The sequence below is a fragment of the Lissotriton helveticus genome, chromosome 1_1, assembly GCF_964261635.1.
Source record: "Lissotriton helveticus chromosome 1_1, aLisHel1.1, whole genome shotgun sequence".
Taxonomy (NCBI): domain Eukaryota; kingdom Metazoa; phylum Chordata; class Amphibia; order Caudata; family Salamandridae; genus Lissotriton; species Lissotriton helveticus.
Genome location: NC_136057.1, coordinates 89,320,419 through 89,334,737, shown reverse-complemented (window position 1 = coordinate 89,334,737; position 14,319 = coordinate 89,320,419). Strand labels below are relative to the sequence as shown.

The 14,319-nt window shown below is 45.1% G+C and overlaps 1 protein-coding gene across 2 annotated transcripts in view; it reads left to right on the top strand.

Annotated features, from left to right (window-relative positions):
• LOC144754545 (uncharacterized) overlaps positions 1-3,035 on the top strand; it is a 69,236-nt gene extending 66,201 nt beyond the window's left edge. For both annotated transcript variants that reach the window (XM_078642517.1, XM_078642609.1), the window contains exon 2: positions 664-3,035. In XM_078642517.1, the coding sequence (XP_078498643.1) occupies positions 1,323-2,072 (750 nt within the window). In that variant the 5' untranslated portion in view covers positions 664-1,322 and the 3' untranslated portion in view covers positions 2,073-3,035. The remainder of the gene's footprint in view (positions 1-663) is intronic.
• Positions 3,036-14,319: the final 11,284 nt, after the last annotated feature.

Here is a 14,319-nt window from a genome sequence, read left to right as displayed (position 1 = left end):
TTCAGCTCCTCCAGTGTAAACTGCGAAGTACTGTCAAGAAGAGTGTGAATGGAGCTACATTTGTTATATACTTCCTGAAGCATTACGTTTATTATATACTTCCTGGAGCATTAGCTTTATTATATACTTCCTGAAGCGTTACGTTTATTATATACTTCCTGGAACATTAGCTTTATTATATACTTCCTGGAGCGTTAGTTTTGTTATATACTTCCAGAAGTGTTACATTTATTATAAACTTCATGAAGAGTTTTCTTTGTCATTTAGTCTTGAAAGGGTTACTGTTGTCATACACTTCCTGAAACTGAAGTGACAGCAGCACATCCCGATCCATCTCTTTTTACACAAAACCTTCTTGTTTAAATGAAATCTTAGCCATGTGCGTCTTTGTAAAGCTGTACTTCTAGCAAGTGGGCGCTCCATGTGTGCTCTTTCTGTACTAAGTTACTCTGTGAACACTGAAAAATCACTTCCTTTTCTGAATTAAGTAAGATTTACATGTTCAGTAGAACATTTAGTTAAGTATCTGTGTATGGTGAAATATCTCTTGGTAACTTTCATAAATGGTCATGACGAGATGTATTTTACAACTAGTTAAATATTGTGTATTCACATACTCTTACATTTCCATTTAGTGATTTTAAATCTCTTTACATCCAATAGGAAACCAGCCTTGAATGCACAAATGATCGTGAATAATGACAGTAATCGTGCAAATCTGAAAAAAGTGGTAAAAAAAATGAGCTCCAATATTCAGGAAAAGATCTGCACAGTCAGAGACTGAGAAACCTCAACATAAACTGATAAACTGAGTTGTGCACCTCCACGCAACAGGACTAAGAAATGACCTCTAGAAAATTAAGGCAACAACACTAACAAACCACTTCCTGTATTAACAGGCCTCCACCACCAGCTTTGATAATGTGTTCGGTATGAGGTGGATACAGCATTGCTCTGCTTCCTGTGATGATGCCAGACCACCATTGAGCACGCTAGGTATATTGAAAACTCTTCCAGGCCAAACCACAGGAGCAAGAGAAAAGCCCAAGGGAGTGGAGCCAGACAACTAAGGGCAAAGGAAAGAGGGTCTCTGAGACTGTCCCAATTTGCTTCGACCAGAAGGAAGACTAATCCTCACTCATAAACATGCAAAACCATTCCTCAATCTAAAGACATAACCACCTACAAAGAAGCTTTACTTTCCACAATTATAATATGTGTAGTTGGTGAGTCTTGTATTTAATTGTGAAATCTGAAATCAACCATCCAAAATACCACACACATACAAGGAATGTGAGAGTAACACAAGTGCTTTATCAACCATGTTAGCTCCTCGGGAAACCCAGTCATGGGATGCAGATAATTATAAACCTGACCCAGAGACATTAACCAAGAAAGAGAAATCATTCACAAGCAGCAAGAGCTTTGGTTTGTCATCACTACTAAAGCGCCATCAGCAAACACACACAGGAGAAGCAACGTGCAATTGCAATGAATGTGTGAAGAACTTTAGTCAGTTAGCACTCCTAAAAGATCATCAGCGAGCACACGCAGGAGAAAAACCATACCATTGCACTGAATGTGTGAAGAGCTTCCGTCTGTCATCACAACTCCAAAGACATCAGCGAACACACACAGGGGAAAAACCATACCATTGCACTGACTGTGTGAAGAGCTTCAGTCAGTTACCAAACCTCAAAAGACATCAGCGAACACACACAGGGGAAAAACCGTACCATTGCACTGAATGTGTGAAGAGCTTCAGTCTGTTAGCACACCTCCAAATACATCAGCGAACACACACTGGGGAAAAACCATACCATTGCAATGAATGTGGAAGTATTTTTTGTGATTCCTCAACTCTCAGGACTCATCTGCGAACACACACAGGAGAAAAACCATACCATTGCAGTGAATGTGTGAAGAGCTTCAGTCGGTTATCAACCCTCAAAATACATCTGCGAACACACACAGGGGAAAAACCATATCATTGCACTGAATGTGTGAAGAGCTTCAGTCAGTTTTCAAACTTCACAATACATCAGCTAACACACACAGAAGAAAAACCATAGCATTGCAGAGAATGTGTGAAGCGCTTTAGTGGGTCATCAGACATACAAAAACATATTCGAACACACACTGGGGAAAAACCATACCATTGCAATGAATGTGGAAGCAGTTTTAGTGATTCCTCAAATCTCAGAAATCATCAGCGAACACACATAGGGGAAACGCCATTACAGTGCCAGGAATATATGAAGAGCTTTAGTATGTTATCAATTCTGCGGAGACATCAGTGAACACACACTAGATCGTAGCATTCTGAATGACCTGTAAGGTGCTTTTATGTTGCTGTAGCTGCCAAATACACAGTGTTCTCATAGACCAGCCTTGCCCAGAGGAAGGAGTTCTTCGATATAATATGTACATCAGAAGAAAGGCTACATCTTCAGTAGCCAAAGATAGTAGAAACAAATGCTTTCCACCGAGTTCATTTTAACAAAGTGGAGTCCGGGAAGTTCTTCCTGCTGCCGACCATCATCATCATCATCATCACCACGACCACCACCCAACCACACTGCCAGTCAGGAACAGGAACGAGACTGCTCTTCAGTACACCCATCCTTATACACAACACACTACAGGGATTTGCTTCAGGGTCAAACTCACTTTCCTTACACGTTATCAACCACAAGTTCAAAACTGAACAAATTATATTTAGGAACAAGTGGTTTGTATGGCCATCAGTGGCATAATACATTTGAAACCCAATACTTTATAAATCTGTATGAATGATACATAACCAAACATCCAAACACCACCCATGTATGGACATCCAAGAGCCTTTAAAAACCACACTACAGACGTGTGTACCAGGATCAAACTCAATTTACTTTAACATTAACATGAACTAAATTATGATACAGCAGAAACAATCATGAGGCTATGAAATGTACACAATGATGACTAGATTTTACATATTAATATGAAATGTATGTTTTTAGATATGTAATAAAACAACAAATGTATTTGAATTCATGGTATTTGACTGCTGATTGTATAGGAGATCTTAAATGTGATTTATTCCCTAAATTTTAAAGATAATTTGTGATGTCAGCAAGGAGCCTAGTTTATTTGGCAATAGAGAGGTCAAGTCTCAATAGTGTGACTGCTTTCAGCTGGGATTCTGGTGCAGGTGGAATCAGAGTGGACTTTTCTCGCCAGTGTGCCTTCTCTCAGAGTGAGAGGCGGTTCTTTGCTTGAGATGGTACTACCTCTCCTTCTGTGTTAATGAAGAGAGAAGTGCTACCTGTAATACTGAGATCTGGGCTTCACTCCTGTTTTGGTAACATAATTCAGTTCTACCCAATCCATACCTGATTTGTTTAGGAAAGCTAAAAACATGTCTGTATCCTGGCACTACTCTGGTTAATAATCCATGAAAATACCACAGAAGGTTGAGCACTTGAAAGCAGTGTGCAACACCAGGGATTGAAACATGAATTTGTCAAATACAAAAAGTACTTTTTTTTAAAGTTCTTATATAGCTCTGCTATATCTAATACTGTCTGATGGGTTTTCTTCGAGAGCCCTTTCTCCTTCGAAGAAGTTTTCCATCAACAGACCCCGTGGGAATTCCTATGAAAGGCTGACAATCTCTCCAACTATAAAGAGGACCGGTGGGAGGACCGTTGTTGTGGCTGGTATAATGTTTTGTTGCATTTTTGTTAGAGTGCCCTGTCCACCATATCCTGAATCCAGCCCGTCTTTCTTTAGTGATTTTTCTATTTTGGGTTACATTTGAAGACTGTTCCTTTCCTTTATAGTTTGACAAGTGGTCCATGGTCTGCCAGAGGAGCAGGCGTAACAGCTTCCAATACCCCGTTGGACAACTGTGCACCATATTTAGCGATCTCCACCAATCTGGCTATCCCTGTGTCTTCAGAGGAGCAACAGCAGCTCCTCCAAAAGCACCTAAAGTGTGCTAAGTGCCATATTTCACACTGGTGACCAACAGACATTTTTGTTTTACTCCTAAAGTGAGAGTTTGATTTTGCTTTTTGTAAAATCAATAATGATGTACTTGATACACTGAGAACTTTCTACAAGGAAGTCTGGGTCATTTTTTCCTAGTTTTTTTCTGTTTCAGACAGTTAGTCTTTACATAATGTTCCTGAAGAAAAGCAAGTAGGTCAGAATGCCTACCATAAGTAGGACGAATGGTCTGATGTACGTACACCTACTGCCCCAGCATTGTTATGAGGGTTCTTGAGGTTCTGACCTCAGTTCAAACAGAGGGGAATAGTGACAGATTCTTCTCACCAACTTCCAAAATTCTCCAATTTTTTTTTTATAATCCATTCTTCCTTAGAAACCTTGGTTTGAAGTTTGCAACTTTGTGTCTGATGTTGTGTAAAACCAGTGTGCCTTTCTCCAAGTCTGTACAGTGCATCAAATGTTGTATAAAAGCAGTGTGCCACCCTCGGTGGCTGTGCTGTTGAATCAGATTATGCGTAGAAGTAGTGTGCAGCCTTCTTCTGCTGCATAAAGACGTATGTAAAACCATTGTGTCTCTATAAGCTTGCTGCCGACTGCAAGCGTCATAGTGTCCACCTTCTACCATGGATTCTCTCTGTTTGTCGCCATCATTATGAGACGCAGGAGCTGCATACAGAGGTGCTGGAGCATTCTCTAATAATGTGTTATTAAAATGTTACAGGTCACAATGACAAGTTAAATTAAATGCTGTGGCTCTGTCGCTATTGTGGCAATTATCTTAAGCTACCTAGCGTCTTCATGTACATCTTGCAGAATAGTGAACACACGTAGATTGACCATTCTATGCACCTCACTTTGTTGATGGGAAACCTGTGGGGGAGTATCCCTTAATTTGACTATTAAAAAAGGAATAAGGATAAGTAAACCTCCTTTGTCGAATTATCAAATGTTATAATATAGTAACATAGTCTTTATTGGGTTAAAAGCCTGTCCTGAGAATCCCGATCTCTCTCTGATATGTCTATTAGCAAAAATGACCATGATTTTGTGTTTCAGACCGCAATCTTATGTATGTTTCAGCTAGGCAGTGTTCTCCTAGAATTCTGTTCTCAATCTCCTGCTGTACAAAACATTTTTAACAGCAGTGGATTATCCTGCCTTACCTGAGTGGCCAAGTCTCTGTGTAGCTAGATGTCTTAAAGAATAGGAAGCTTGAACATCTGTCTCAGAACGCTTGATCCTCAAATCCTTATTTACTATAGGAAACTTCATTGTCCTGTATCCTCTGCTCCTGTTTCCAGATGGGTTACGTGGTCCATGAAACAATCTAGAATTGATAGAACCTGTTTCATGGGGTCATTCCTCTAGGTCTGCCATGGCTTCCTAAGCGTTTGCAATAACAGAACATTCTGAGAGCTGCTAATTGCTTTCAGTTTCCACTTTCAAAACTTTCCATTACAAACCAATTGTTCATGCTTCTTCTGTTAATAACCAGCTTTAAAATAGCACAATGATAGTCTCCAGTCTTGCAAAATCCAGGTGTTCCCAGTATCAATGATGGAAAGTCCTAATTTCATTAAATACACTTAGGGCCCGATGTAGGTAAGTGTAATTTACCGACTCTAAAATACCGGATTTTACCGATTCGATATTTTAGAATCGGTAAATGCTATGTAGATAAAAAATCAGTATTTTTTACCGATTCTGTAAAATTCGGTATCTGTCATTCGGAATTTACCGAATCGATAAATACCGAATCAGAAAGCAAGTAAAACTGAAACTGAATCAGGCAGCCAATCAGGTGCTACCACCCTCCCCCTCCCTACCAGGAAGTGGCTACACAGGCAGCTGCAAGTAATTAGAAGGTTCTGGAGAGGCAGTTGGAGCTGAGCTGAGTGCAGGAGCCACAGAAAGAGTTTTGCACTTTTAAATTGTGAAAATTGCAAGCAGCAGTGAAAAGGAGCAGCCAGAGAGGAAGAGGAAACTAAAATTAAGCTCCATGGAGCTACAGGTCCTTGTGGAGGAGGTGGTGAAGGAACACCAGATTTTATTTGGCAAGCTGTCCCTGACTGTGCCTGAATCTGCCAAGAGAAAGATTTGGCTGCACATTCAAACAAAGGTTAATGCTGTTGGAGTGACTCCAGGAGACATAGAGGACCTGAAGAAGAGGTGGTATGACCTCAGGAGCCTGACCAAGAAAAAAACTTTCTGAAATCCACAAACAGGCAAAAAAAACTGGAGGAGGGAAGAACCGTGCACCCCCCCCCTGACTGACCTTGAGGAGCTGGTGGGGGTCCACCATTGAACCTGAGAGCGTCTGTGGACTGGGAGATGCAGACAGCTCAGCCAGAGCTGCAACCAAAAAAGGTAAGATGCATGCACAGCAATCACCCCCACCCCATCAGCCTTCCCTTTTCCCCATGTGCCATACTTAACCCCAGTCCAGTAGAGGTTGCACTATACAGGAGCAATGCATCATGGGACATGTAGTCAGTAAATGAAAGACCATGTCATTCAGCACAGCAAGTAAAAAGTCAGGCAAATCATGTCAGACATGATGAAGCGCAGGCAACATGTAAAGTGTTTAAGTGTGAAAAATGTAATTGTAGCGGTTGTGAGGCAGTAGCACTGAGCTAATGTTCGTTTATATGTCCACACGCGAGTCATCTCGCAAGCACACCAGGGAGACGGAAGGCACGGCACCAGAGAGGGATGACAGCCAGGATCCAGGACCAAGTGCAGGGAATGTCATAGAGAACACAGGTGCACCAACTACACAGCCACCATCCCAAGACACAGACATGGCTCCACAAATGCATGCGTCCCCAGAACGTTCTGGATCCCCTCTGCTACTGTCTTCACCTGAACTGCCTGCATTACTGCCTCTGACACAAAAGAGCAGGAGGCATGTAGTTGCCCCACTAGTTCAAATGGAGTTATCAGCAGGTGACGTGGAGGGGGATGACACACAAACCATGACAGGTGAAGGTAGCCCTGCACCACGGCAGTCCACTGCAGAGGTTGCCCGTACTGGTCACAGACGCCGCAGGCACAGAGAAAGCATTGTACCAGCACATGTTGAGGGGCCCAGTGTCTTCTGTGGCATTGAGGGGAGCATGGTCATAATCCAGAGGATGCAGGGGAAGGCCATCCTGTCTGTGCAACGGCAGATGAGGACTCTAAACACACATATGGAAGGAATAGGACAAGGCATTAGACAACTTGTAGATGTGAACAAAGAGATGACACAATCGGTGCAGCATCTGTGCACCAAACTCGACCAGGACATGGCAGCTAGGCGCAAGGAGAGGCAGCGTGCGCAGCAGCAAAATAAAGCTATTAACCGCCTGGCCACAGCCACTTCCCTGCTATGCAGAAGATGCATTAACATGCAGGATGGACTCACACACAACAGCAATGAGGTGTCTAGGGGCATTGATAGTTTGACAAGTGCTGTAGAGGTGCTGATTATTTCTCAGACAGCACAAACTGCTGCTCTGGATGCACAAGAAAGTGAGGAAAGCACCAGTAGAAGCAGCATGGCAAGCCCCCATGTCGTAGAGACACGGTGGAGCAGCAGGCGCCATGGTGAGCCATCAGCCCAAACGCACAGTGAAGAGAGCCAGCCACTTACATCGGCACTGGTAGGCGTGGGCGTAAATGACTTGTTCAGTTAATGGGGAAATGACCCAGGACTACCACTATTGCCTGGATGACGTTTGTGTTACACATTTGTGCTTTTGACCACCTGCGTAGTGACAAACATTAAACTACTTTGGGTGCATACTCCACCTGTCTGTGTTTCTTTACTTACTTAAAAGTAGTTGCGTGTGATCTCCCGTCTGTGTCTGCCATCTGTTGGTGTTGCAACTCCAGCTGTGTTGGGTTCAGGTAGTGCTTGTTCGTCATCGTGGTCCTCATAATCAGATAATTCCACCTCGGTGCCCTTCTTCATGACAAGGTTGTGCAACATTGCACAGGTTGCAATCATCTTGCAGCAGATGACTGTTGTATATTGGCGTGCCCCTCCATCTGCTTTTCCACAGCCCAAAGGTGCGCTCCACAATGTTCCTGGTAGATTTGTGTGCCCTGTTGTATCTCCTCTGGCTGGGGGTTGAACGGTTGAGGTAGGGAGTAAGGATGAAAGACCGGACCCCATATGCACTATCCCCTTTTTTTAAAAGGAAAAAACTTTACTCACATGCACACATACACATACATCTGCAATATGTATCAAGGGAGTGTCACACAGTGTTTTACCTAGCAGGTATCCTTCGCCAAATTCCCCCGCTATCAGGCGTGTGTAGATCCCACTGTTTTGAAAGATGTATGAGTCATGGGTACTTCCAGGAAACTTGGCAACTATGTCCGTGAAGATGTACTTTGCATCACAGATTACCTGTACATTTATGGTGTGGGTAGACTTTCTGTTCCTATAAATGTACTCTGTGGCAGCAGGTGGACATATTGGTATGTGGGTGCCATCAATACAGCCAATGACGTTGGGGAAATGTGCCATTTGATAAAACTCTGTCTTAGTCCTCAGCAGTTCTGCGTGCGTTACAGGGAAGTTGATGTAATAATGCATTCTCTGCATCATAGTCTCTAAAGATTTCCCCAAAAAGCTCTGGGACAACCCACCTACCGCAGCAACCACACTCTGGTAACTCCCAGAGGCAAGCAGGTGTAGGCTACACAGCACCTGCATATGGGGTGGGATGGCGTGCGCCCTTGGGGTTGGGTGCTTCAAAATTGGGTGGAGGTCCCTGATCAGCTCCAAGATGGTGTCGGGGTATAAATACCGAATTTCAGGCAAATTCGGTATTTTAGAGTTTACCTACATCTCAATAGTCATTTTTACCATTTCTGATTTTCCGAATCGGTAAAATTACTGATTCGGTAAAATTACCGATTCGGTAAATTTATCGATTCGGTAATTTTTCCGATTCGGAAACATTTCCGATTCGGTAACTTTACCGATTCGGTAAATTTACCGATTCGGACGATTTTGGGGCCCCTACATCTCAATCACCAAATACCAGTCGGTAACAGCCGAAATTCTGTATTTTCGGCCATTACCGACCGGTATTTGGTTACGTACATCTGGCCCTTAATTCTGACATCAACTCACCATGCCATTGATAGGAAATTGGTAAGGACTTAGGTTACAACTATAAAACAGCCTGAAGCGCTGCGCCATTGTACAGTATAACACGAGCATAACTTAAAATACAAATATTGATGCTGCTAGTATAATATGCGAGAAAGTACAATTGAAGAACAATTTCACATATGCTAATGATGCAGCACAGTGGACTTAGGTCCACTTTGGGAAGCAGATCATATGTTCACAAGCACAAAGAATCGGCCCCAGTGTCTTCCACCCGCATCCATACAAGGTGCACGCAGCCAGTTCGGCATTATCCCTCAGCTGTAAATAATGTCTGAAAAGGGAAACAAAAAAGACAGACTGAAAGTCTAGTGTAATGTGAAATAGTTAATTTGTTTTCGCCAGTTGTGAAAGGAAACCAGGACAAGCTAGTTAAGTGCTTGAAGCCTTGCAGTAAAGATTGTAATCTCTTCGTTCCCAGCATCTGTGAGATGCAAATGAACAAACAGCGTGATGCTAAGGGCCTTAAAAACAAGGATATTGTGCTGCATAACTAAACACTTATAAGGTCCCAAAGGCGAGACCTATTGGCTATGCCAATGCTTGTTTTGTCTGTAGGCGAGACCTAAACATTTAGGATATTTGTGCATCCTGCCTCCTGCATATTCAGGCGGGGGCTCTTCAGTACCAAAGTAACCTATGCATCAGCCCCATCACAGAGCCTGTGTTCAGTTGTGTAGCGCATACGTCCCCATATTGCTCTATGTGTATGAATGTTGTACTGCTGTTTCTGAATTATGCTTTTGACGTCATTGTTCTTTCTTTCTGAGGCACTAAAACCAGTTCTACAAAACACTGTCAACCTTGTATTTCATAAACCAGTTCTACAAAACACTGTCAACCTTGTATTTTATAAACGGTTGTGGTGCAATTGTGACGTTGTTTTCAATGTTACCGCTGAACATACAATGCAGTATCGATACAACTGCGATCAGCTGCATCCCATGGTCAATTGGTTCATATGTGACCTGTGACGATTACATCAGTGTCTGATCCGAGGTGCCCGGAATTTCCATCCGTGTACAGCAGGTTCTATTAGATTGGAAATAGTTTTGACGTAGTACTTTATATGGCTTATGCACAATACATACTATACTGTGTTCTTACCTCACGCTCTTCCTTCCACACCTGTGATTAGAAGTCTGCATGGAAGGCTGCAGCTGTCTTTAAGAGACTAGTTATTAAAAAGTCCTGTCATAATCTCCTCTGACTCTGTTTATCAACATGGGCCTTTAACTTCAAGGCGTGGACAATGTTTGAATAGTGTTTGTATAACTTGAAAATGTGCATTTGTGTTTCAAGAAGTTGTCATAAAAATAAAAATACAAAGAAAGTAAACAGAGGCCTGTGCACGTAGAGTTTGAAGGGCAGCCTGTTCCATATCATTTCCGATTGTTTGCGGGACTCACTTAAAGAAACAGGATGTATGAGTGTATGAAATGTGTAGATTATGGTGATTGCTTCAATTGTCCCAGACTTTCTTCCGTGGATTGTTTGTCGTACAGACTGTGAAGCAAACGTGAATTAGACCGTTTAATGTTTTTTATCTCCACCTTCTTTTTCACACCCAATGTGCACACTTACATCGGCCATTTTTGGCATGAAGTGTAGGTGCTTAAATTGTGGAGGAAAAATCATGGAAAATATGCGAGAATAGCCACAAACTTTACTGAGTGCTTGCTATTGTCCAATGGCAATCGCATCCCACTCCATAAGGAAAATGCTTAAATGTAATGATGCAGAACATTTGGTCAATTTCATGGTTATGATACCTCATTGCCTGTAACTTTACTCAATAAGTACGTTTAGGAGTTAGGTAACGTGACACGAGCAGGAAGACTTATCCCGGAGGCAATGTAAGTTAAGTATTTGCGCACGCACCCACCAGCAACAACATTCCAGGCCCCCCACAAAAGGAACTCCACACAAGGTTAGATGTAAAAATAGCCTTTGTATTATACGAAACACATTAGATAAGAAACACACACTTTACACTGTGCCATAGGCACGTGCAGAATTTACAGGGGATTATGTACATGGGACAGGGCCACGTGGGCCACTGTCAGGAATAAGCACTTTTAGCACTAGCACTTGGTAGAATTAGCACTTTGTAGGAATAATGCTTAGCACATATAATAACTGTAGCACCAAAAGACAAATGTAGCACACAACCACTAACCACTGGCAAAAGGTTAAGTACAACCTACGCAATCCTAAACACTTTAGGCAAATATCACGCAGGGAACCATGAACTCCCTAGTAGAACCTATACTAGGTAAAACAACCTCCTGAGCATAAACATATGTCTAGAGGTATCAGAACAGGGTGCGCAAAACATTCTACAAACTGTGCATTTCCTAGCACCCTAAGAAGCACATAAATCACATTTAGCACAGAAATCACATTAAAGTCCAGGTTGCGCCACTGCGCCAAAACCTAAACGTAGCAGCTGCACTACTTGCTGGGCAGCTGAGGACAAGAACAGGGCCTAAACGCTGCAGCTGGCACTAAGTGCTGCACAGCTGGTGAAGGCCAAAGTGAGGGTGAAGGAGTGCCACTCACTCCTGAGTCCAAAGTACATGTCCGTAGGAAGGAAAACCTAAACGGTGCAGCTGCCCACTACTTGCTGGGCAGCTGGGATCTCACAACTGCGACACGGGCCCTCCCTAGCCCTTCAGAATAAAACTGCGCCAACTGTTGGAGCCCTCTGGCTCTAGAAATACATGTTGCGCATACGATGGAGCCCTCTAGGCTCTGAAATCTGCTATGCCCCTTGGAGCACTCTGGCTCCTAAACTAATTATGCGCAATCCAGAAAAAGAACTGGCCCCCAACGGTGGAGCCCTCTGGCTCTATGACAACGGGGGCCCTCAGGGGCAAGAACACGGGCCCCTCTGGCTCTCGGGACCCACACTGGGGCTTTTGGGATCATTGGGGCCATCGTTGGAGCCACGCATGGCTCTGGGGGATGGGCCCCGGGGACCCCAAGGGGCCCTTGAAACTACCAAAGAGCCATTTGTGGAGCGGCCCTCTGCCATCTGGGGCTGCTCTGAAGAAAGGCATCACTCTGGCGCCTGGGGAGCACATGTGGCCTTCCACCAATCCCCCCCCCCCCCTGCCCCAGCCGTCTCAACTTACCGGCTCTCGGCGCGGGGGGAGGTTCTCTTCATCGGGCGGCGGGGCAGGCACCGGCAATGTGCCTCGAGCCCCTCCGCTACTCTGGAACCCTCGGTGACGCCTGCGGGGCTCTCCCTAGCTTCTGGGAGCCCCGCCTTTGCAAAGGCGCCATGCCTTACCCGGTCCTCTTTCCTCATGGGCCGGGACTTTGTGTAGAGTCCTCGAGGCTCCGGGGAGCTTTTCCTTCGCGGGCAGCATCCTCGGTATCCCTCTCCCTATGGGAGACTTGCAAAGTGGGCATAGCTTCCCCCAGGGAGGGGGGAAGCGGAAGTGAGTCAATCCAGGCCCCGCCAACAGTCAGGCGGGCGCGGGCCTGACTTCCGGTTTTGCCGCGGCGGCAGCTTCTCGTGTCGGGGGCTATAATGAGGGGTAGGCTCCCTCGGTAGAAAAAATAAATAGCGTGGTGGGCAAGTACGGTGATAACCACAAAAATAAGCGGGTGGCACCCGTGCTTAGTTAAATCTAAATACGGGCAAAACGCAGGGTGGGCAACAGCAAGGTGCACAAGGGCAGGAGCACTTCCCCTAGAGGGAATACAATAGCGCTCTGCCTACAAATGCAGAATAAAGCGCTCGCCAGGCAATGGGGGGCACAGAGACCACCAGGCCCCCAAGGAATGACCCCCAGGAAAGAAAAGGGCCCAGCAACAGGCAGGACATCACAGGACAAGGCTTCCAGGGCCAGGAAGAAGGGTCCACAAGAAGTCCATCAGCAATCCAGGGGCTGGGCAGGGCCCAGGGAGGCAAGCCTTCCCCTGGGACCCAGCAGCAGCACACCCCTGGTAGATTCTAGTCAGGAAAACAATAACATTGAACATGAGGAAACAGCCTCATTTTATACACAAAATCCCTTTGTCTCTAGGGTGCAGGGTGGGGGAAAACCAGACGCAGCTGGTTCTGGAGCATTTTGTTTTGCTCAGCCCCTCTTCCCATTCACAGGACAGGCTAGGGTCATCAGTCACACCACAGGAGGCGGAGCCAGCATTGTGGAGGGCAACCCCAGCCCTATTCAGGTCCCAGGTGCAGCCCCTCCCTGCCATCAACATGCAGATCTCCCCATTCACCACCGGGGCAGACCCATCCTGACTCCTGGAGCCAGGATCACCAGCCAGCTCCAGCCAATCACAAGCCAGAAAGTCAATTCACATTTACTGCATAGGCAGGCCAACTTCTAGAAGTGGCACTTCCACACTAGAACCATTAAAGCCGCACACATCATCGCGCAGCATTTAATCATACGAGTCCGCACATACCAAACTCAACCTTGCACTCCCCACGCATCAGGAATTACCATGGACACACATATCCCCCATGCATTCCTATGGGAGGGCAGGCCAATCTCACACACGCACTCAGAGAGCGCACGCACTTTACACTGCGCCCAAGTGCTAAAGTGCGCAAAGACCAGAAATCACTATAATGATATAACATTAAAAGGCAGAAAGTTCAGGGGTGAACCTTCCAGAAAGGCCAAATCCAACATGTTATGTTATGTAAAAGAATTTATAAAGCGCGCATACACCCAACGGTTTCTTGGCGCTATTCGGCAAAGAAGAGACAGAAACGATAAATGGATAAATGGGCAGAGGGGAAAAGGCCAAAGAGAAGCCTAATTGTGACCCTTGAGAAACAAGTGAGTCTTCAGGAGGGACCAGAACTGTCTGCCACCGCACCCTAGTACAGCGCCTCGGCAACATCGGAATCCAGGACAAGGCACTGGAATGGATCACCTCCTTCCTCGACGGAAGAACACAGAGAGTCCGCCTACCACCGTACAAGTCAGAAGCCACCAAAGTCATCTGCGGCGTCCCTCAAGGATCCTCACTGAGCCCCACCCTCTTCAACGTCTACATGAGCCCCCTCGCGGCCATCGCACGCCAACACAACCTCAACATAATCTCCTACGCCGACGACACCCAGCTGATCCTCTCCCTGACCAACGACCCCGCCACCGCCAGAGCCAACCTGCACGAAG